The sequence below is a fragment of the Uranotaenia lowii genome, chromosome 2 (genome assembly GCF_029784155.1).
Source record: "Uranotaenia lowii strain MFRU-FL chromosome 2, ASM2978415v1, whole genome shotgun sequence".
Classification (NCBI taxonomy): Eukaryota; Metazoa; Arthropoda; class Insecta; order Diptera; family Culicidae; genus Uranotaenia; species Uranotaenia lowii.
This window is the reverse complement of record NC_073692.1, coordinates 207,869,549-207,895,566: the sequence shown is the minus strand read 5'-3', so window position 1 is coordinate 207,895,566 and position 26,018 is coordinate 207,869,549. Positions and strand designations below refer to the sequence as shown.

General features: G+C 35.5%; 1 protein-coding gene across 1 annotated transcript in view; it reads left to right on the top strand.

Annotated features, from left to right (window-relative positions):
* Positions 1-26,018, top strand: part of LOC129746254 (developmental protein eyes absent) — a 122,349-nt gene that overhangs the window by 13,034 nt on the left and 83,297 nt on the right. The window contains exon 2 of the mRNA XM_055739835.1: positions 19,591-21,209. Within this exon, the coding sequence (XP_055595810.1) occupies positions 21,129-21,209 (81 nt within the window). The 5' untranslated portion in view covers positions 19,591-21,128. The remainder of the gene's footprint in view (positions 1-19,590; positions 21,210-26,018) is intronic.

The following is a 26,018-nucleotide window of genomic DNA, read 5'->3' as shown; positions in this document are numbered from 1 at the left end:
TTTAATAAACCGAATCACCCGAGAGTACACATGTTCCGGCCGAATGGCAATTGCTTTGAACCGTTCTCGTTGTCATCGTCGTCGTCTGATGCCGCTTCCCGCGAAGAACAGTTTGTTCGGACATCCATCGATCGACGACCTGCTGCCTGCAGGACAGGTTTCAATCTGGTCTCTGGGTTTCTTCCCATTCCTACGAAATACAACAACTTGACGACGACCTGGAAGACGAATTAATACCCGTTGATGGAAATTATCATCAAATAATTGATTTCCATCTGATTAGCATCATGTAGGATAGCATGTTTTTTACTCGAGTCAAAAAAACTACGAAAAAAAAGAAACCTGGATGCTCATAAGGGATAAAACACAGCTCAACATTAGTAACGAGATTGTCTCCGGTTGGGCACACGAAAGAAGCGATTATTAATAGCTTCTACATCGGGCAACCAGAAAAGGTGAAGACACTGTTTTTGGGGTCCCTCAGGAGAGGTGGACGACGACGATGTTGTGACGATGTTTGGTGATTATTCATAACCTACCATGGATGGACCAGGACCAGAACCAGACCGATGCTGCTGCAACAGACGACAATCAGTTCATCCGTCATCGGCCGACGGGAATATGTCGTCGGGTTGCGGATCAGTTCATTTGTTAATGTGACAGTTGTGTGAAAATTTTTGGGGGCCGTTTGTTCGAGGCTTATCAGAGATTTCATCAAAAAATGTAGGAACAATAATGGTGCGATCTAGAAATGCACGTTATCATTTTATTTAAACTAATTGCAAGAGTCTGCACGGATTTTTATGACACAACTTATGAATAATATACGAATTTTGAGGATTAGTAATTTTTCAAATAAACTGTGCTATAATTCATACTTATTCCTTCCAAGTCTCTCTGCCTGTAATCAAAAACATCTTAAATTAAACTACCAGACGATTTTAAGAACACACAGCTTAATTTTGTAGTCACGCTGAAGAGACAACGCGAAGACTTTCGTTACATTCCGAGTTGGTTGGGAAGAATGCTAAGTACACTCATGGATCAAATCATAAGCTAAAGGCGGCATCTCAGTTTAGTGCTACGATTGGAGTCAAACTTACTGCGAAACTGATTAATTTACATATTGGCTGGCAGAAAGAAACAACTGCACAACTCCTTTGAGTGAACTGTATGTACTCATTATTGTCCTAAATCTTGTAGTTGTGAATCAATTATGAATGATTCATTCCAGCTCATATGTAACTGTGTTTCGTTTACTAGATAACTTTTATGTACTCTCACCTGTCCTGTAAAAATTGTATCTAATTCTAAGAATTTTAACTAAAATAACGTTCTGACATTCTTCACCCAATGTTGTTATGTGCTTCAATGCTTCAAAGTTCCTACGTTGATCGGCTCTATGCCATATTTAATATATCGAATTTATTTTCTTAAACTTTTTATGATTTTCAGGTTTCTCAGGTATATGTAAATCTGTAAAAAAGGCTAGGCACAATTTTCCCGTTTGTTTGGATAACGTGCCTTTTCTGATACCTGATATCTGATGTACTAATTAATGAACTTGAAAGTTGTAAAAGTGATTGATATGTAAGTTGAAGGTGACGCATTTTGCCCAATTCCCATGAGTGAACTATATGTACTCATTATGGAACTTGAAAGTTGCAAAAGTGCTTTATAAGAATACAAAAGTACTGTTAACGGGATTTACTTAGTCACAGTAAGTGCATTGGGGAGCTTTCTTTCTAGCTGGCTGGCTTTCTGGTGGGCGGGTGCGCCTGCATGTATGCTAAGAAACCATTCACAGCTAGAAAACTTCGTGTAAATTTAGATCGAAAACGATGCAGGAAAACGGAACATCGATTTTGATGTAAAATTCTATCACGGTGTATTTTTTTCAAGGATATAATTTTTGAGGCGTGTAAATTTAGATCGAAATCAATGCACGAGATCGGATCACAAAAGCCGTCGTGTAAAAATACACAGGGATGTAAATTTTAAAATATATTATCGTTAATATTGACATTTTTGCTAAATATTCAGATTTTGGCTTTTGTGTTTGAATGAATACACATGTATTATTTCTTAATTCACATTTATTTTCAAAACTGAACATAAAAAACCATCACGTCAGTCTGGAATTGTTGTTGCATCTGATAATTCCCAGTAAGGTAATGTTTTTTCAGATCAGCGTCATCAGCATCCTCGAATAGTTCCGGAACATCATGATTTTCGGTCAGCATCACCTGTACACTGACATGACATAACATTGTTTTGACAAAAGTTTCTCCGGATAATCACTGTCCGGATATCAGCCTCTGCGAAAAATCTGACCTTGCTGTAATGGAGAGAAAACTTTTCAGTTTCAACTGCATTCTAACACCTCCTATGAGAGTCCAGAAAAAGCAATCGAGGTATTTTAATCTACACTCAAAATTTTAAAATTTCAATCAATTTTTGATGATTGAATAAGGTTATTCAAGCGTAACTATATTTTTTCAGAAATGAAGCCAAAAGCTAGAAAAATAAATCCAAGTACAGAATTCTGTCACAAATTTTCAAAATTTTCTCACTCGTTGATGTTGTTGAATGTTTATTTAAAGAAGGTTTAAGCCTTCAACTACTACCCTCACTTGTTAATCGAAATTCAGTTCAGAATACTAAATTTTGAATGAGATTTAACTCATTGTATTACTGTTTTAAAATTTTAAATCAGTTTAGGTTTCTTGATTTTCATTTAAAAACATCAAAAGAAATCATAAATAAAAAGCTGTTTTGGAATCATGGTTCAATTTTTTTGGCATTTCTTTAAAATTTGATTCATGATTCGAATCTTATATTACGATAAAATTTTCCGTGAATGAAAAAAAAGAAGTCTAGTAACAATCCTTAGTTTTTGTTTCATATTCAGATTCGAAGTTCATAAACTTGATTCCTATGCAGAATTAAAACATAACGAATGGCGATACAGAATTGAAAACTCAAAATCAGATTTATTAAACGAATACCATATATTAACTGAGATTCACAAGACGGATTAAAAATGAATACTGATTGAAACCCAAAACATCAGAATCTGAATAATAGATTCAAGAAATAAAACTAACTTTTTGGCTCATATTTATTATTCAAAATGTAGAAACGGAATTTCAGCTCGTAAATAAGTTCTACAAACTTGATAAAAAAATCAAATCGCAAGAGATTGCAGACTTATGACATGTATTGTAAATTGTTAAATTTGAAATTTTTGATCAAAGTCAGTTTGTACACACAATTCAGCTGAATTTATCAAATTTAATGTAGAGTTTAAGTTTGTTTGAAAAGTTTTGATGAATAAAAAAAATGTTTTTCTTTTAAATCATAAATAGGATTTTAATCATAGCATTGATTCTCAATGCAAAATATTTGTAGATAAAGAAGCAAATAAATATTGCACGAAATTAAATATTTCGTTGCGTTTTGTGTTAAACTTACAATTTTTTTAAGAGTCTTACCTCAAATTATTATCGTAAATTTAGTTTAAGATTGTAAGAAACAGATTTTTGCCGCAAATTTTCAATCGCTTACTTATACGTTTGAAAATTTTATTTCTGCCGATAGTTAAAATCTTTTAAATTTCGTGAAGAGTTTGGTTACTTGAGCATATTTTATGTGTGCATAGATTTTTGTTAATTGACGGCATTCTCCAAATATATAAAGTTATTGAATGCTTAAATCAAATAATCTAAATCCACCGACTCTTGAGCAAGTTCAAAAATTGCATCACCGATGAAAATTCCTTTTTTTTTGTTATTGAAGGCTTCATTATACATACATATTTAGCTTACAATTTTCAAGATTTATGGAGAAATTTAAAAAGTAACTTTTCAATACGAAAAACAATTTATGTAAATAAACTTACATATTTATAATCAATAGTACATCAAATAGTACAAAATTATCGTTTTGTCGGTAAAAGCTGTGAAAAAGACCGAGCATTTGGTAAAAATTTTCGATATATCGGTAAATAATTTACCGAATAATTACTGAATGTCCAATCGATGAACTTTCTATAGTTCATGCGACAGGCCCGTGCGAAGGACCCGTCCATGGGGGGGAGGATCATAATTCAAAATACAGAATCCAGATTTTCAAGGTTTTGAATCATTCCTGTTTCAGGCAAGTCATCAATAATGTATTTAAAATAATGTTCCTTATCCTGAACTAGACATTTGCTTAAAAATAAATACTAAGAAGTCAAGTTCACAAATTTGAGTTCAATTTTTTCGAAAACACAGAAAACGAATACGATTTAAATTTTTTATTTAAACCTAGAATTTAATGCATCGGACATAAGAATCATAGAAAAACAAATAAAAAAAACTCACCCAGATTTTAATAGAATCTAGATCCGAATTCAAATATAAATTTCATATTTTTCGCATAAAATCATGGTTTTAAGCAAAACGATAATAATTCGTCTTAATCAACATTCCGTTTTCTTCATTTTCAATTTAAGGCTTCATTAAAAAAAAAATTGAACTTTAAGAAATATTTATTCACGATTCGAATTGTAAAATCATTATTGAGAAAAAAAATCCATTTTGAACTTGATAGAATTTATTCACAACAAATACCTACTTGATGATTAAATTTAATTTGATACAAAGAAAAATATCAACATTATTTCAAGAGTTCCAGTGATCAAAATCAGATATAAAATCATTTTTTCATATTCAAATACTTCCAGTTATCAGGCTATAAAAGTTTCTTTTTTTAAGTACACAATAATATATTATAAAACAACATGTTCAATTCATCATTGACAACTTCTTCTGCCAAAGTAAAGGTTGGGAAATAGGTGATTTATGGATTGATCAATAAGAAACTGATGAAAATTAAAATAATAAATTTCGAAATATTTTGTAGCCGTCAAGTGAAATATTGGGTCCTAAAAAACAAAAGGTAGAACTATGTTTTTCTATTCTTCAGAACACAAAAATTCAAAATTTAAAAACAATGAGAAACTTATAAAAATTATTTTAAGAAAATGAAAAAAGTTTGACTGTAAAAATAATTAAATTTATGTGAAAAATATGAGAAAAATTGACATGTAACATAAATATATTCATGAAAGGTTTTTTGATAACCTAAAAGACGAATCAAAATCTTCTGATTAATTTATATAAAAAGATTAAAAAGTTTATTTTTTATTTTTGTTAAGTTGGTTTTGACAAATTTGCGCGGATATTGCTCGGATTTTGGACGACAATTTTGAAATGAAATGCCCGGATTTTTCCAGATTTTAAGATAACAGTATAAATGGAGTAAAGTGAACAAGTAGAAGACTTTTAAAACTTTTTCCGCCGAAAACGAAAATAACTTACGATCTTGGGGAAACTGGATAATTGATTTGAAGTCTTTCCTTTGTTATGTTTTGAAGTTTTAGCAAAAAAGAAATTTCTAAATGATTTTTAATTATTTTCAAAAGTGATTTCAAAAACCAAAGCTGTTAGACAAAAACCTTTTTGCATATTTGAATTCAAGGCACCCAAATAAATTAAAATGAGCTTTTAAATTCTTTGCACCTAGGAAAAATGTTAAATTTGAGGCCTCGAGTAATATATCAAACGATTTTGAATATGGAGTTGAGGATTCAGAAGAATGATAAACACGAAATACAATTGAGGCTGAAATTGGGTTTTGAGAACTTTTTCATACCAGCATAAAATTTGAGATGACTTTTACCCTTTTTTTTATATAATCAAAGTGATGTGCTATGAAGTCATCGATACTAGGTTTTTGTTTTTATTTTACTAAACCTGTTGACTATCGTGAGTATTCAACACCTGTCACATGGTTATCAACTTGTGGTACTTAGAATTTGTATTTTGAAGTTCAAATGGTTGGTTTCTAATTTTAGTTACACTTCTTAGTAAACACCCTTTCTAACCTCGAGTTAAGGTTTTTGTGTGGCAAGATTTGAGTTTCAATACAAAAGGACAAATGAATTGCAAATCGAAATCTACAATTGATTAGATTAGTGAATGCCATATAGAGTTGTAAAATGAAATGTCTTAGGCCTAGAGTGATTTAAGACTAAATTCCGCTGGAGGCGAGCCAATTTTCTGACATGTTTGTGAAAACTCATTTTTGAACACCTTTTGAGTTCAGGTGATTTCCCGGTAAATTCATTTTTTAGTACTGGAATTTTGAATCGAAAAAATGTCCATGGGAGAGGGGGGGGGGGGTGGTTAAATCCCTAAGCCCCCCCCCCCGTTCACACAGCCTTGTCATGCGGTCACCGTTCACACAGCCTTGTCATGCGGTCAATATTATCGGTATATTTTCGGTAATTTTCGGCAGCCAACCAGTCATGATATTAAATAACCGAACTAATTAGTGAATTCCGCATGTAGTGATGTTGGTAAAAAAAATTACAGGTGCTATGATTGGAAAAGCACTACCGGCAAAAGGAAACCAAACTGATGCATGACCACTACATTTGAGCGAAACAAGAAAAACATTTTACGGAATTTTCATCCTATTGGATAATTCATGTAAAAAAATAATCAATATAGTGAGAATCGAACTCACAGCTAAATCTCATCTTAGCTTGCCAGTCTGATATCTTACCCACTGCACCATCTGAGTCAGTGGGCGAGGTTTTTTTTCATCCTTCTTTCACAATTTACGATTACAAATACTTATTCACAATTTACGATTACAAATACATATTTTATATACATATCTTGTATAAAACAAACGCTTACAAAACTTTTTATGCGAATGCTTATGCGAATTATAAAAACGAAAAGAACACGATTTTGGTGCAGAGTTGCTCAATTTGCATGTGCAAATGTGCAGGTTTGTATTCATTTCAAACAAAGAATTTCGCCATGATCATTGTTCAACAAAGCTAGTTTGACTTCGAGGTCAAAATGATCTAAGGCGGCATCCATAAATTACGTAACGCAAAAATTGCACTTTTTTGACCCCCTCCCCCCCGTATGTCACAAATTGTAACGCTTCGACGTACCCCCCTATGAAAATTACGTAACGCTGATAATTACCCCCCCCCCCCCTCATGGTTTTGAATACTGATTTTCGAAGGTAAGAAAATATTTCAACATAAATCTTTTAACGTTCTTCAAAACGGAATTAATATCGATCTATCCAAATCGCTTCTTAGTACTCATTGATGATAACTCTCTCATAAAATAAATTGATTGTCTTGTTATGAGTTGCTCTTTGCTTGTAAACTGATGATCTACCTTGTTTACTTTAATTTGTCAAGAAGCCTAACTTGTTATGCGAAATATATTTTACTAAGTAAAATTCGTCGCAAGAATCAAAATTGCATTTTTTGAATAAATTGAGAAAAAATAGTGAAATTTACGTCTTAAGGTTGAATTGAGTTCTAGGGGGTAAATGAACCTAAATTTAGGGTTTTTTTTTCAACGTTTATTTCACGGATATTTAATACACCTTTCAAGAAGTCTATTTCAGAATCTTTAAAGAGGAAAGATTACAAACCAGTTTCAATCATGTTGAAGTTTACAATTTTTAAACTGATTTTGGTTTGCATATCATTCTGCCAAAATTGCATGACATAAAAAAGCTGCGATTAAACTGAAATTTTTAAGGAAAAAAACGTTACGTAACGATGAGCATACCTCCCCCCCTCCCCTATGTCACAATTCGTAACGCTCGAGCTAACCCCCTCCCCCCCCTAGGAGCGTTACGTAATTTATGGATGCCCCCTAAATGGAATCCTGGAAATTTGCAGCCGTAAAATAATCGAACAATTGATTTTTTAACTCCCCAAACCATACAGATTTTATAAAAAAAACACTTGTGAGTAAGGAAATCGAATTTTCAGTCGACATAATTTTAACAGAGAACATCGTGATACGAAAACTGTTGAACTGTTTTCACAAAGAAAAAAAAATAATGACGAAATTTGACGTTACAAAACTGTTTTATTGATCCACAAAGCAGACCTGACTTCTAGTTTTTATCTAATTCCGTACGTCTTTTTTTGTTTTGATGTTAGACTAAAAAAATATATTTTTTATATAGATACTGGATTTGCCTATGAATGATGATACTCGTATTTTTTTTTATGTTTCGAGCGGAAATCATTTCATCAAACTTTAAGCACGGTTTGAAAAAAATTAACTAATTTTGCTTAAATTAATTATTAATTATTATCATTATTAGCTTTAGAGTGGAGGAAAGTGTGCTTGTGGAAGAGCTAGTCTAAAATCGTAGTTATGATGTATGTAAGTATCTACTGAAAAGAGTATCGATTATATTATTAATCGAAAGTTTTGTACCCTGTCCTTGTATAAAATAAAAATTAGACAAGGCACGATATCATGATCGTAAAAATAGATCATCCATTGTCAATTTCACTAAAACACATATGGCAGTCAAAATCTAACGACCTAACACAACGAGTCAGCATCTGAAAAAAAAGGAAACACAACATATTCATTCAAAATTTGAAATGGCTTTTATTGCCCGGGGGAGGGAATAATGCTAAATTTATGACTGGCCCATCAACACCGGTAAACGCCTGCCATAAATCGCCCCATCCCTGGTTAGGGGTCCAACACTCAAAAACATTTGTATTCTCACTGTTCCGATGGGTAAAAGTGAACGAGCGAATGAATGTAGGCAATCCATTCGCATTGGTCGAAAGCCATTGGCCATTCATTGGCCTGGCGCAACGCACCCCCCATTGAGTGCGGGGGAGTGTGGCGATGATTTGCTGTTCGCCACCTAGTTTTGGCACCCACGGAAAGCGTGTTCTGCGGCGCGATCCGAAAATGGTCCGGAGTACAGCGGATTCATCGTTATCGTTCGTTGATTTGCTGCAAGACCACAGCGATAGTGGAGTTGCGTGTTCTCATGAGAATCAGACTAACAACGCGCGGCCGGTAATTTGCCTACAAATGTTGGCCTTACGCCTACGCGTAGTGTGTTCGAGTTTCAGGTTTGGGAAATAGTTTCGAGCAATGTGGCGCCTATTATGCAAATAATAACGCGAGAAACAAAATAAATAAGAGAGGTTTTTTCGCCTGGCTTAGATAATTCTGTTGAATCCCAACCGAAAAGAGTTGGTCCCAAACGGCGGATAACCGAGTGTTTGCAAATATTGTTCCACGGTAAATCTGGGCTAATCCTTTTCCCTGCAGTCTTTCTGCCTGCTTCGAGGGTCTTGTTTGTTTCGTACCGAACGGAAATCCTTTTTCATGAATCAATGATCTCCTGAAAGGCCGAGCTACCTGCAGCTTTACTGAACCAGATTGCATCCCACGATAATGGGCTAATCCCTCTGTGATTTCATTCGAATAGTTCTGTTAGCCAGAAAAATACGATCGGTTTTGTTCTCGGACTTCGGGAGGAGTTGATCAATCTTCGATAAGTTCCATTTTTCGGCCGGATGCGATAACCAAACCAAACCTATCCAAAGTAAGGGCGAAGCTCACTTTCAGCATTCCGGTAGAGCCAGTTGCCAGGTTTCAGCTCCGGGAAGCCCTTTACAAAATTCACCGGTATTAGATCGATCTTGCTACGGCTAGCTACGGCCTCACATTGAATTCATACAAATTTCCTTGATTTTCCCTGCTCTGATCCACTGTAAGTATGGCTTCTTCTGTTGAAGGCCCATCGAAGATCTTTACGGAACGATGAGGTGAATTTGAAACCGTTTCCAGTGAAATTTTTCGGTTCGAATTACAAAAGCACAAACCTATGTGTAGCTCTGAGCCGAGTTGAGTTGAGTTGAGTCGAGCAGAGCAGTTGTGCAGTAGAAGTTTGTAATTGGAGAATGTGCGAACCATTCACCAGAGGGAACTCAGGACAGAAGTTTGCTGCTTGCAGCCATTTACACGCTCTAATCACCTTTGCCATGCAGCAGATAGACAGACAGACAGTTGGAATCGGAATTAGCTGAGGTGCAAACTGTTTCTTTCGATTTGGTTTTGGGCGTTTGAATTTACGCTGTTTCACCAATATGGTTTGATCAAGTCTGAGTAGTTCCTAGAATCGAAAAATTTGGCTCAGAGCTTCATTAATATTCAATTTACGACTTATTTCCTAGCACCCATATAATTCAAGCTGGTTAAAAAATATCTTGTTGATTTTTTTGCATTCTAGTTTTCAAACAAAATAAGGCTGGAACAAATATCAATTTCTTTTTTTGTCACACCCCCCCCCCCCCCCCCCTTCGAAATTTTCAAAAAACCCGAAGGGGGAAATAAATAAAGTTTGAAGTAATTTATGCAAATTTCGATAAAAAATTCCAATACCTGAAAGATTACAAGACCAAAAAACAAATTAAAGAAGATGGGAGTTATTCCACCTTTTGTTTTCTTGATTTAATTGAATTATTTGATAAAAATTTACTTTATAGGTTTTGTGCAACGATATAGTATGCAAATTTTGTTGCATACAAGCTTCCGTGCAATTTATTCCCATTTATTTGTTTTTCGCATTATTTTTTATTGTCCCCCCCTCGCGATGTTCCAACTCCGAGTGACAAAAGAAGGATTTGAAATTTGTTCCGGCCTAATAACATTAAAATACGACATTGTTGTAATTGCATAAGTATATTAAATTTTCTTAAGCTTTAAGTAAATGCCATTTCCCTCACTTTTTTTATCTTTATTTTAGAGGTTTTCAGCCACAGGCTGGTTCGCCTCTACGGTTTCACTCACTTGTTTTTGAGTATTTTTACCATTGTAGAGAAATACCAGCAATGGAAATTGCAGGAATTGGACTATGAACAAGTTGTTTATCACTTTTTGCTCCAGTCTTTTGTGTAGTTTTCGTTAGATTCTGCAGGCTTTACATACATGTTTTTCAAATAAGTACGATTTGATAAGGGCCCAAAAATTTTCAAATGGTCTCGCTTGAGGACAATTTGCCGGATTCATCTCCTTCGGATTGATATATCCGTCTCGTTAATGCTTCGGTCATCCGGAACAGTGTAATACTGGTCACCTGGAAGCGTTTTGTAATGAAACTTGCAATAGATTTCGTCGATGATAACGCACACCAATTTTCCACACAGAGGTTGATCATATAATTTACGAGCTCTTGGATTGACGGAAGCAGCTTGTTTTTGACTGGGCTTCCGCTTTTTTTTGCTTCTTATATGTCTTCAGACCCAATCTTCACTTAGCACGATAGACGATGCTGAAATGAGATCCCATGTTAAGTCTTTTACTGATATAAGTACGCATGACTTTCCGGTCCACAGTTTTGTCCACCTGAACCGGTTTTTGACCAGTTTTTTTTAACAAAGCTGCTTCCCTGTCCATACTTTTGAATCGCATTTTGGATCGTTTTTTTTAAACATATTTAGAAAAACCCGATTTAATACACTTGACAGTGGATTGTAGCCTTTCTTTCAGCCTGTAAATTATATTTGGGTATGGGAGAGTGGGGAATCATGGGCCACTTTTTTTCGTTGTTCCATAACTTCTTTATTATAAAAGATAAAATGAAAATAAAAAAATGGTATGGTTTTCTACATTTTCAAGGTATCATGAGTAATTTTTATTTTATTTTCAATAAGTTATTTTCCCTAAGTTCTGACTGTTTGAAAAAAAGCAATATTTTTTGGATTTTGAAAAATGGTGGGGAATCGTGGGCCACCAAATCCAAATTGACCAAATAACATGCAAAGTTTATGAGTTGACCCAAAACTGTGATTTCCTGATTCATTTCGTTATTTAAAAGCAATTTCAGATGATGAAATAAAAAAGAAAGCTGTGTATGATCGCATAGATTTCAAAACCTGGCTCGCAAACGTTTTGGCAAAATTTCTTATACAGGATGAATGGACAAAATATTTCCCATAACTCTTCATTTGGCATAAGAAAACTTTGCAGATAGGTAAAACGTATTTTAAGTTCTGAATGTGTATAAAAACATAAAAATATAGGTGATTCAAGATGTGTGGCCCACGATTCCCCACAAGCTATGATTTGCAAATTGGTTGCGTTTGTGTGACTTATTGATGTTTCATCGAAAATTCCTTTTCCACGTGAAAGATCATGACAAAACTAAGATCATAAGCATATGAGCATATTTTTGTTATGCATTTTAGGTTCCCCATCGATGAAATTAGCGGGTGTTTTTTTAATTATGTAAGTAAATTTTTCTAAATTTTTTTAGCTTGATAAATAAAAGAAGCATATGATGCGTATTTCAGTCAACAACATATGGGAATACATGCTCACGCAAAGCGACGACGATGACAGTTGGTTTGAGATTTTTATCTCAACACACAGCTGAGATATTAAAAGTGGCCCACGTTTCCCCATGGCCCACGATACCCCACTCTCCCCTACATATAAAACAAAATGAATTATGAATTATGATAAATGAATTTCATACGCAATAAATCCAAAATGAATTTAGGAATTAAAGATTCAAAGTTTTTATTAGGATAAAAGTATTTTTATATAATCATAATTTTCATATAAATAACCTTATTTGCAACTAGTTGGAGATTTTTGAATGACTAGATTCGGGAATATCATGTATGATTCCGTTTCTATGACATTATAATCTAACTCAATTTACTCCTTTTGGAGTTACAGCATATGATATCTTCAAAATGGAAGGGGTATAAAAATTAAGAATACAATTTGAAAAAAAGATGCCTGACCATGTATTTCAAATAATTCAACCTCTCAAGTAGAGCAATCAAATACATAGATAAAATCATTGGAACAAAATTTCAATTGCTAGAGTAAAATACGATACCAAAATGCAGAAAATCGGTAGAATAAATTTTTAAAATTAAAAGTATTGAAAATTTTGAAAGCGTAGTATTTTTAATTTTGTTATTTTGAGATTTTTATCCTGTTTTGTTGATTTTGTCTATTTTGTTAATTTTGTTAATTTGGTCATTTTTTCAATTTTGTCAATAATGTAAATTTTTTCAATTTTCATAATTTTGTCAGCATTCTTAGTTGATAAATTTTGTCAATTTAACCAATTTTCTAGATTTTGTTAATTTTGTCGATTTTAACAATTTTCATCATTTTGTCAACTTTTTCAAATTTAAAAATTTTGTCAATTTTGTCAAATTTGTCAATTTGGTCAGTTTTGTTAATTTTGTCAATTTTGTCAATTTTGTCAGTTTTATCAAATTAGTCAATTTTGTCAATTTTGTCAATTTTGTCAATTTTGTCAGCTTTGTCAATTAAGTGTATTTTGTCGATTTTGTCATTGTCAATTTGGCCAATTTTCTCAATTTTGTCAATTTTCTTCGATTTTGTAAATTTTGTCAATTTGTCAATCTTGTCAATTTTGTCAATTTGGTCAATTGGGTCAATTTTGTAAATTTCGCCAGTCAATTTTGTCAATCTTTTCAATTTTGTCAATTTTGTAAATATAGTGAATTTTCTCAATTTTGTCTGTGTCAATTTTGTGAATTTTGACAATTTGGTCATTTTGGTCAATTTTGTAAATTTTGTCGATTTTTGTCAGTTTTTCAATCTTGTCAATTTTGTCAATTGAGTGAATTTTGTCGGTTTTGTCATCGTTAATTTAGTAATTTTTTTTTCAATTTTGTCAGTTTTATCAATCTTGTCAATTTTGTCGATTTTGTCATCGTCAATTTTGTCAATTCTGCCAATTTTCTCGATTTTGTCAAATTTATAAATATTATCAATTTTTATGATTTTTTCAGCTAAGTTAATTTTGTCAAATCAATGAATTAAGCCAAGTTTTTCAATTTCGTCAATTTGGTCAATTTGGTCAATTTAATCAATTTTGTCAATTTTGTCGATTTTTGTCAGTTTTATCAATCTTGTCAATTTTGTCAATTTAGTGAATTTTTTCGATTTTGTCATCGTTAATTTAATCATTTTTATCAATTTTCTCAATTTTGTCAGTTTTATCAATCTTGTCAATTTTGTCAATTTAGTGAATTTTGTCTTCTCTTTTGTCAATTTTGTTAATTTTGTCAATTTTGTCAATTTTGTCAATTTTGTCAATTTTGTCAATTTTGTCAATTTTGTCAATTTTGTCGATTTTGTCAATTTTGTCAATTTTTTCAAGTTTGTTAATTTTGTCAGTTTTATCAATATTGTCAATTCAGTGAATTTTAATCCAGTTTTTCATCGTCAATTTGGTCAATTCTGCCAATTTTCTCGATTTTGTCAATTTTATAAATTTTGTCAATTTTATGATTTTTTCAATCAAGTGAATTTTGTCAAATCAATGAATTATGTCAAATTTGTCAATTTCGTCAAATTGGTCTATTTAGTCAATTTTTTTTTTTCTGTTTCTTCAACTTTGTCAATAATGATTATTAGCTTTTTAGCTTTATATGCATGTTCCAAAAAAAATCCCAAATGCTTCAAACTCTACTATGGAGGGTTTGGTGGCGCTACTGTTTGGTTGTCATCTTCCATAGGCTTCAGCAAGTGAAAGTTCAGATTGACCTCCAAGCCGTCATCGTTTTTCTCTAGACACCAACCCCAACAACAACAACGCAACGTTAGATCTGAAGAGAGGAAGAGAAAAGGGAACAAAAAAACAAGCTCGAGAGGATTCAGTAGCATTTGTCTTATTAGATTTAATTTGCTTTCACGGGCGAAATACTCTCCTGTCGTTGCTGCTTAAGAAAAAGCTTCGTAAGCACGAACGGCACGTGAGATGATGAGAGGATGTGCATACATCGTCCGCGTACCCGTGTTGTTTTCCCCTTCTCAGAGCAATCTGTTCCTGAATATAATGTTGGGCGAAGTTACTATCGCTTTCGTACCATGCAGTGTGGGCATCACGTACTCACCAACGACTTCATAAATTTCGGGGTCGTACCCCTTGGTGAAAACCATTTTTATGTTCTATAATTCGGAGCTTCGGTTCCGAAATTTTTGAAATGGTTCGGTTTCAAATTGAACCATTAAAATGAAAAAATACAACCATTAGCTGGGAAAATTAGAACTGTCGTCTTCCTCCTACACGGTTTCTGTCACGATGACATCAAACCTGAGTGGGAGTGAAGCCTGTCTGTTCTCCCTTCCACACATCGACAGGTCCATACTTTTAGATAGCAAGCGCGTATCTATGACGTCACGTATAATTTGACGTCATATATACGATAATCTTGATTTTAGTGATTGCTGGTTGTGGCTAGCAAGGCCAATTGACACGTTTTTTGGAGTGATGATTTGATGATAATTACTATGAAAATTTATTTTTCAAACTATTTTGTTTTTTTTTCTTTCTTTTATACATTGAAGAGGGAAAAAAATCAAATTTTTTAAGACAAAAATCATTTTTATTGTACTGCCCAGTTTCGCAAAAACGTAGTGACAAAGTTTACAAAAATTCACACCAATACATACAAATACACTGACATCGTCTGAACTCGTCGAGCTGATTCGATAGGTACCTATAAAGGTATATCTAAGACCCATAATTAATGATCTCCCAAATCGACCGATAACTATACCTTTCTGAAAGAAAGGCAAAAATGATCTCAAAGAAACTTTTTTCAACGCAATTCGTAAAATCAGATTTTCAGGGATTGAAAAATAACTATCAAACTTCATTTTCCTTTTTGCTCGTATTTTATTTACAGTTCAAACGCAAATGCCCGCACCTTGGCCTTAACACCGGCCATAAGATTCTGCACAATCTGTTAATCAACCGTTTTTTGCATGTAAACCCATACCTTCTTCAGTTCTACGACTGTCTTCACTACCTTAGGTCGTTTAAGAAAGTGCTGCTTCATAATCGCCCAGTACTCCGAAGTGTTGGGAGAGTTGAACATTTTCGGCACGAAATTGACCTTATTGTCCGCATACCACTTTAGCACGTCCTTGGAGTAGTGGCATGAGGTTAATTCCAGCCAGAAGATTGTTAGGACGTTGTGGGCCTTCAGGAGAGGAAGCATCCGCTTCTGGGGGCACTCTTTCATGTACACATTATATCCTGGGTCACGAAAGATGCACTCCGCTTCCCACAATTGCAGATGGCTTGTCAAACTAGGAATTTAGTCGCAAATTTGGACATCTTCTAAGTGCGGACATGCTGCGGAACGGTGAACTTCCATGATGCAGTATTCAACTTTCGTCAGCATGTTGAGGTATAACTTCCTGGCATGGGCTTTGGCGGACTTGTTCTGCTTTTCGTCGCGATTAGGGGCCTTTTGTACCTTGAACGTTCGAAGCTTAGCCTCAGTTTTGGCCTTCTGGAGCCTTCGGCTTAGGTGCAGCTTCTTAGCCACATCTCGAACGGACGCGTTCGGGTTTCTGTTGAAGGCCCCAACTACTCGTTTGTTATTTTTGGTGTTGCACGGAATACTTTTTCCTTCACTTTCGGGCTTCCGATCGGTGGTCAATCGTTCCTCGAACCGCTTAATCACTCGCGACACCGTGGAATTCGCGATTCCCAACGTTTTAGCGATGGAACGATGCGAGAGATCCTTGTTCTCGTGATGAATGCGAAAGATTTTATCACGCACGAGCTGTTCTTTCGACTCCATTTTCCGCGAGTTTTGATCACAGGACTTGCAGGATGTCAACAATGCACTATGAACTAAATCCACTCAAATTTTCGTTGAATTCTACCCAACGGTTAAAAAGTTAGATCAATTTAATTGTTTGGAAACTTCATCGTGGACACCCTTTTAACAGCAGGAAATCCGTTGTTCATAAAATTTTAACGACCAATCCATGTTCAGGTCTGTGGCTCTTAGAGGTAGTCTTTCCAAACATTCGTCCCGCATTCTCGCGACATATCCTGCCCAGCGTATCCAGCCAGCCTTCACCATCTTCTGGATACTGAGTTCGTCGTAGAGTCGCACGAGATCTGGATTCCCCTTTGCCTCTACATTCTGTTCTTCTGCACGCTGCCAAAGATAGCTCTTAACACACGTCGTTCGAATACTCCGAGTGAGTGAAGGTCCTCCTCAAGAAATATCCACGTCTCATTTCCGTAGAGGACAACGAATTTTCCAACACCTTACATATTCATGAATACTCCACCACAAGAATAAGCGCTACTCTGATTTCACCAATACAATCGCATTATAGCTTTAAGCTCAAGCTTTATACACGCTTATGTGATAACACTCACGAAATACGTCGAATTACACATTGCACGAATAATAATGCAAATCAGTACTGAATTCACATTTTTTTACCTTATCAATCCTAGACCCTACAACCAGTACACCCATAGAAGGGGTTGCAAAAATCCGAAAATGCTCTGAAAAGTGTACTGTACCAAAGATGATATGATTCAAATCTAATCTTTTGGAATTGAATTCGTCTTGGTACATCTTCGTATAAAACGATGACGATATTTACTCTAATACTTCCCTAATCACCTTTGAAAATTTGATCATTCTTAGGTACGAAGTATACCAAGACGAATTCAATTCTAAAACATTAGATTTGATTTCAACAGAGCAACAGCTCTCTGTGTAACTGGTCTGCTCGGAACCTTGAGTACCTAGCACAAATTACTTCTCCATATGACCGTAAGTAGCGGCAAACCCGAAGCAATCGACCTTGTGCGCGCTCGGCTAAAATTCCAAGTCGATGGGTGGTGATCAGAGATGCTAATGTGCCTGATTTTTCAGGATTTGCCTGATTTTTAGAAGCTTAGCCTGACAACCTAGGTGTATTTCAATTTTTATTTCTCACGTTCCTGAATTTCGAAAAAAAATGTTGGCAACCCTGCCACCACCCATCGACTCGGGATTTAGCCGAGCACGCACATGGTCGATTGCTTCGGGTTTGCCGCTACTTACGGTCAAACAAAGACAATGTGCGGTCTCGGCTAGAATCCCGAATTGGTGAGGCGTAATCAATGATCAACCTTCCAGATTCTCTCTGCATTTTCTAGGCTTTTTGGACTTTCGTCAGAATTTTTTTTAGGTTTCCAGACTTTTGACTTTCCTTCCAGATATTGAGTTTGGACATAAAATTGACACGGCAGTAGAAATTCAGGATTTTTGTGATAAAATGATAGAAAATGGTTCAAATAAGTAATTCAAAAGTGATTGATAATGTATAGAATGTATCAATTAATTATCAAACAAAAACGACCAAAAAAGTCATCATCATCATCAAGTTCGGCATCCAGACTTTTCCAGGTTGGCTACCTTTTTTGGAGCCATCATGAGTGCTTACTATGTTTAGATGAAATAGTAATTATCCACTAATTTTTATGGAATATTCTAATAAGTTTCGGAGACTGGTTTAAAATTGTTTCCCAAGGCTCCCTGGTGGCAACCCTGGTGGTGATAGAGAAACAACAGAGAGATCAATAGTGGGCAAAGAGTACACGCGTGGCGTGAGGTGTGTCGATAAAAAGATCCAGCAGTTGACCGACGGAACTCGACATGTACACATACTGGAGCGTATACCGTCACGTTCACTGTGGTGTAATTTGCTAACGCGCTGTTGTACTGAAGCGGAAATTGCGGGTTGAGTCCTGCTGGTGAGCCGTTGTATCTTTTTCGAGAAATTTATGTTCTTTTTTTCTTTGATATCTCTGATTTCTCTAATACTTCTCAGAACAACAAGAATATGTTATGGAATTTTTATCCTATTGGATAATTTGTCTAAAAAATATATAGAGTGAGAGTCGAACTCACTGCAACAATTTCATCTCGGCTTGGCTGTCCGATATCTCACCCAGTGCACCATCTGAGTCGGTTCGCAAACGAAAGTGTCATAGTCATAGTCTTTCTGCCACAGCCGATAACCAAAAAAGGCACTGTATGGTCGGTGTTTTGTTTATATTCCTTTGTCTTTGATGGGAAAGGGCTGAGAACGGGAGGAAAATGGGGCGGGAATGAGAAATGGAAATTGTTTTCTAATTGTTTTTTTTCTAATGCCGATTTACATAAGTTGTTTTTTTTCTAATGCCGGTTTACATACACAACGCCAGTTAAAAGAAGTCTTGTTTATGCCGTTTCGGCATAGAATCTTATACCGATAATTCCACCTCCATAGAAGAACATTATTGGAGTAGAGACCGATTTGTCGGTGTAGCTATGTATAATTGAGCTCATTCCTAAAGACTGGTCTTTTCCCCTTAATTGTAGATCCTAAGAAAAGCCTTCTTTCTTCAAAGAGAAGGCAACTTATCGAGAAGATTGATTTTTTGCTCTGCATGAGTGCTCTTCCTTAAAACGAGTTTAAAGCCTTGAAGTTACTGAATTGTTGTTACCTTGATTGTATTAAAATTAAATAAAATTCAAAATAAAATGATCAATTCAAAGACATAGAGAATACCGGCAGCTGATGTTTAGTATTTCGACAATCTACATGATTGAACATAGTATAGGGCGCTACTTATTTATTGGCTGATCAGCCTTGAGTTCATGCATTATTTGTAACAATCGAACTATTATCACTGGTTAGTTATAAACAAATACGCCCCTTTTTCCAATGCCCTTACCTTGAAATTCGCTTCACTATCCACCCATTATTATCATCGGAGACTCATTGACAGTACATACATAAGTATCTGCCAGAAATAACGCTGTATTTCGCCAACATGCGACTGATATCTGACGCAAGATTTTCTTCTCTCTCTTTTCCCCTTCTCCAACAGCAAACGGTGGTTTCGGGACGCAATGTGTATTCGCGAAATAAGAATATGATAAAGAACTGAGAACAAATAGAGTTGTATTTGGAAAAGCAGTAAAATATTTTAAAATAGAGAAATAGTGTTTCCAAAGTGCTTCGGAAAACCCCGCCGGAAGATTGCATGAACCAAAAGGAACACGCCATCTTTTCTACAAATGTCCGCGAGCGTGTGAAACGGGGATCCTTTAGAAATCGCCATTTTTAGTACCCCAGTTGAAGAAAATAAAAGAGAAATCCCCAAGGGAAGCGCGGAATTTGTGATTTGGTGCAAACAACAAGCGTGTCGCGCGTCGTGTAACGAATCTTATACGCGCGTCCCGTGTGAAAGGTGAGATCGTTTCCCTTTTTCGGCTCACTTTTTTTATTCTTTCTGCATTTTTTTTTGCGCGTGCAGAGATTTAAATTAATGACGCAATAAAAAACTAATAATTACAATTACACATACGGGTAATTAATTTGACCGACGACGCACAGTTTGCACGCCAGAGAGAGTTTTCCGACAGTTTATTTTTTTAAATTTTTATTCAAAGCGGTGGGATACCGAAATTTGTGTTTCATAGAACTTTCAAGAAAAACGAGTAGACTAATTAAAAAGTTGTCGGAACTTGGAACAACCAACACTTGGTGATTAACGAGCTCGAGTGCATGATGTTGATATGCTGTTGTAGTGAGTGACCAAAGTTTGAAACCAATTCGGAAGCCTCAGCCGGATACGACCAATTGTAGTGAAATTAATCGCACAATTTCTGTACAATTACACTCCTAGCCTAGTTTTGTTTTTATTTTCTCGACCGCGTTAATCTATCAGTTAATACGCAGAAAAAAGGCCACATGTCCGCATCGCTATTATAGCGGTAATTATCATACTTTTTGCGCTTTAAAACGTGAACACAAGTGAATCGCACAAATGAACGTTAATGGGAAGTGTAAAAATTTCCGTATGGCCCTTTTCACTGAATGATGGATTGATATGAATGAATTCCGTCGCTGATGGTCAGAGAAAACTTGCGAACGTCATTGGATTCGGGGGACATCACATCGCCAAAGATGATCAACACCACTAAACATGAGACGCAGCCCTAGGTTCCAACGTTTGTGCATATGATCGCGTCGTTCTGGTCGTCGCAAATCAGCCGTCATTTATCATCAGCGAAATTCGCGCAGACCGAGACGGGCCATCGCGTCGAATTCGATTGAAATCTCGCGCAGAGTGAATAATTACGGCCCATCAAATCGAGGAATATTCCCATCACTTGTCCACGGAGGAGTTGATACAAAATTGAAGAAAACAAAGACGACTTCGAAAGAAGAAAAAACCGTAAAAGTTATAAATATATTAGCAAAAGGTGACAACAAACTTGTTAGTGAGTGATCTTGGATTCCCGAAAAATTGAGTGAGCGAGTGAGTGATAATTTTTTTCTCGTTTGATTGTTTCTTGTTACCATTTGATGAGCCCCTGAGCAGCCCCGAAGCAGATTGAGCTCTGCGCAGCGCCGTATGAAATGGTGACATTAATGCCTTGTAGTTACATATCGGCACCCCGGCTCTCCATCATTGATAAAATGATAGAGATAGAACCCAAGGTAGATACATTTTAGAAACAAGTTTTTTTTTTATTTTGCTTCTATGGAATTTTGCTGGACGCTAATTTTTCTTTATTCGCATTTAATTCTTTCGATGCTTATCTTTCTAATTGCTAACTACTCTATTTCTCTGTTTGGTTTCGATTTTTCAATCTTAATTTCCGAGACGGTATCACATTGTCACAATAGGCTCTAAAAATGTATTTCACCTCACAAAATCCGTGAAGTAAAACAATTGTTAAAATTTAATTTTTTTTATTTCAAAACTTATCACTTTTGTTTAGAAAAGTAAGCTTGTGCTTTGTGCGAGCCGCACGCGTTTTTTCTTCGTCCCCAAAAGTTTCATTTGAATTAAATTTCAGTCAAAAAAAATTAAAGTTAAACGACGAAGACGTGCAACCAACACTGCGGTTTATCATTGGAGTGATTACCGGAAGGCCAGGGACTATTTTTTCAATAAAATTGATTAGGAAATTCATTAAGAGTTCCTTCTCGGAAATATATATTGATCTCGTCTGATGGCTGCTAGTGATCGGAGTTGAAAAATTTCGAAGAGCTTGTGTGTTTTTTATGCTGATGAAGAGACAAACTATTCCTTGTGAATGCATCTGTAACACTTATTGAGAAAGCAATTTTTAAAAGTTCTGACAGCCGTTGTTTATTCAAGTCTTTTTTTCCATGCTGTTTTGCTCGAGTTCGGCCAAGTTTCTTCTGTCACGTTAACGACCAACCCTCCAAAAGGTGTTCGAAATGAAGGAACGGTGACAAATGAAACCGACGAAAATGTGTTGCAAATAGTTTCTTCGACAAGATTTGTTACGAGACAGTGTCCATAAATTTGCCTGAACACCTAGACCTCATTTTTTTCTAGTAGTAACATTGATAACAAGCAAAGCTTTTCGTGGCTTGCTACGATTGCTGATATATAAGAAAAATCTGAAAATTGTAGGTTCTGTGAAAGTACTGAAATTTTGGCAAGGATCTGAGAAGAACTCATGAAGATTTTTAGTAATAACCTAGGTCAGGCAAACAGAAATTTTGCTGCAGCATTTTTTACTTTTCGACTGAAAAATGCAGCACTTTTGGAAAGATTTATAATCGTTTATGATAAAAATTCGTGCCGGAACCAAAAAAAATCAACAATGCTGTTGTTTCATAGATGAGGTATGCTCAGTTTGGTGAAACTTGTAAACTTATCCAATGCAAAACTCTTTCAACAACTTAAAAATAGTTTTATTAATCATATTTATGAAACAAAATCAGATGCCTCCTCACTGGTCGGTGATTTAATCAGATCAATTTGACATTTGAGCGATTTTTTTTTGTTATTTTCTTCTATTTTCCACCCCTGGGTAATAACGATTGTGATAAACAGTTGTCTGCAAGAAATAACCAACATAAAAATTCTTGCTTGCTGTAAAAAATTGGATTACCTGTTTGAATTGGCGTCAAACTTTGGAAGTTTCGGATGCTTCGGCAGCTTTATTTATTATTAACTGTTTCAGGCTAGTTCTTCGGACAGATATTTCCAATAGACTGCAATTCCAAGTTTTTAAACTTCTAAAGCTTCCATTTTTTAATTTTTTTACAGCCGAAAAATCTCTGAACATTTAGGAAGCGATTTGTTCAGTTCTGATTTGGAGCTACGGGTTTAAATTTTGTATTAGATAGCCATTTTTTTCATTAAAAAACCACCAGAGATGTACTGAAAATAACAGGTATAACTTAGAAAAATTTGTCTTGTCTTGTCATTTTATGCCAACGGACCTAAAATCGCATTAAGCATAAATCGCTAGCAAACAAAATATTTGTCATTTTCAACATTTTTTCATTCGTTTTTAAATAACTTTTACTTTTTATGGAAAATATGATTCTTCTTCAAACACAATATTAAAAATGTTCTATTTCAAGTTTTTCTGAATTTCAATTTTCCATAAAGATTTTGAAACAAAATTAAAACTCGATACCTTAACTCCAAGAAGGCCGGAGTGCAATTTTTGTTATCAGATTTACTAGGCAAATGTACCAAACGTTCTCCGTGTGGTGGTTCAAATGAGCAATAGTTCGAAATTTCGAATTAACTTCTTCCAAGTTACTGTCCAAGAACTAAGCGTTAAGAATCTTAACTTAAGATGTCATAAAAACACACATTTTGCCATTTTACAATGGCCCGGATCAGATCCGATTCACGCACGTTTGCTGCCTACCCGGTGGCGAGAAATCACAACCGATTATTTTACGATTTACAATCGAGCAACCGCGAGAGAACCTCAGAAACTCCGGGGTCTGACCCCAGGCAGGCCCAATCACCTCGATCCGAGAGACCAAACCGAGATATTTATGACCATTTTTCAAATTTTATTTGTTCGATCATTTCTCATCGCACCCTTCTCGAGGGGAATTATATGTTTTGTTTTATACTTCTCGATGCCTCGTTTTCACGATCTTCCTAATGTGTGTGGAAAGATGAGTCGATGAGCAGCGATTTTCCTTCGCCCTCCCTCCGAGTCGTAACGTGTTGGTTGAACGTCGAATTATGGGTAAAAATTGGTGTTAATAAAGTGTATTTTTGTTCACTGATTTCTGTCTCTCGATATCGGTGTTTCATTTGTACTACATTTCCGGAAGATATTTTTTTTAAGTTGGTTTTCTTCGAATCACTTAGCCTTTGAAAGCCTCAAATTAGTCTGCAAATTCGAAATCTTTTTCAATGATCGAGATTTCAAAGTTTCACATAACTTTGCACCTCAGATCGTAAAAAATGAATCTTGCATTGTCCATCAAGCGAAGTCTTATCGATGCATTCAAATCTGCTGGCGTATGTGCAGCGCGATTTGCACAAACCCGATTAAAAACGAAAAACTGCCCATGAGCTCAAATTGTTATTATCCCATCCATGGCTATATGTGGGTCTCCACTAAAAAGTCTCTCGAAGTGGGACCCCAAATATCGCCCCATTATTCCGAAGAACCATTCTGACAGGTCGTGTCTGCTTATTTGTTTTCCTCTCATTTTTATGGGTGCGATTTTGAGATACGGTGGTTTTATTTGGGCACCAAACCAACACAGAACGACATATGTATGCAATGGCGAAGAGGGTGAAACGGAATCGATTCGATCTCCCACCAAGCCACCCCGGTTGTTTCGGGGGTCTTGGGATTGAGGTCCAAGCCCCCATGGATCGTCTTATTGAGAGAGAAAGAGAGAGATGCGCGGGGAGGGGCTTCAGAGATTTATCAATTTTCGCCTTTCGTCGCTGATGCTTGCGTCTTTCTCGAGTTGCTTCTTCACAGCACACACAATTCTGAACGATCATCATCGACGTCGTTTTTTATGGCAAACAAAGGAGTGAAGAGTGCTATAAATTATGCCAATAAATAATATCTATAAAAACAGAATTAATGGATGAAAAATTATGTTGTCTTTTAATTTTTATGGGCCTCTTCCTCTTGGTGTCGCAGGCAGTTGTCGTCCGCTGCTGGGTTGTGGTGGCGTCGTCGTCGTGTGAGATGAAATGTTGTTAATTTGTTTTGTTTGTTTTTGGGCTCACGGTTCTGTTTGTTTAAGAGTTGGGCGGTCTTTTTTTCTGAATGAGCCGCATTTTGTGGTCGTTTGTGTTAAGTACTGTGTTAGATCAGTTACTTTAACACGTTCGTCGCCACGCTCATTTTGGTAGTTTTGCTAGCCGGGCCCAAAGAAATTTTCAGAGAGAGAAAACAAAGAGGGAGAACTCCCATATTTGAAACGTGTGGCGAAGCTGAGCGGTAAACTCAAGTAAGAGAGCGTCACCTGCTTTTTGATGTGACGGGCCCCCAGGAAATACACCCGTCTGCCGAATATGGGTGACGTGGCGACGAACGTGTTAAAAGGTGTAAAAGAGGCCCTTTAATATACAAATTTATTGATGTTGAAGTTTGATTTTGCTCCCAAAGTATTGCCAAATATAACAAGTTTGGTTCAAATAAAGTCAAAGCGTAATTGATTTTTTTATTTCCATACATTTTAAAAAATTATAGTACCAGGTAAATTTATTATGAACATGAATGAAGTTACAGAATCTATATTAATGCCCAGAATGAACCTGATTGGAAGAAGAAGATGGCCAGTTGGGTGGCTCTGTGGTATAAGAAGTTTATTTAAAAGCAAAATTTCTTTTTTCGTAGTTACTCCCTACCGTCATATGCCTTGTACAAATATTATCTGATAAAAGTTTTTTATTAATATTTCCAGTAAAAGAATCTTATTTAAATCTGCCAACATTGTGTAAACTTCAAAACTTATTAACACATTAAGGACAGCAAATCAATCTTAGTCCGATAACACAAAAATTGGGCATTATCTATCTCAGAAACCACTGGACTAAATTTTAAAAATCGAGTATCGTTATCGAGTTATCGAAAGTCTTGTATACAATTCTGTAGAATATAGCTTCATTATTAATTATACCCTATTTGAGTTATGCATCTCATTAAAGCGCACACGTGTCAAGCGAAACAAGGAGCTATCTCATATTTGGTCCGCAATGTGTTGAAGTACCTATAGATTACAAGTCTGATAAAAACTTTCTAGAAGACAAAAAGTAGTCTGATTGAACTATGAGAAACAAGTTATACAACTTCCTGTGTTTCGTCAACCAAATTTGTTTGGATATTGCCCGGATTTCGGGTTTCGGTTTTGAGATCGAATGCCTGAATTTAGTTATGTTTTAAGATACAAAAAAAGGCCGAAAATGTCCAGCCATGATAGGTACTGGAAAAATATCTAAGCAATCACAGGCGAATTTTTAAATTCTGTTCAAACTTCGAAGCA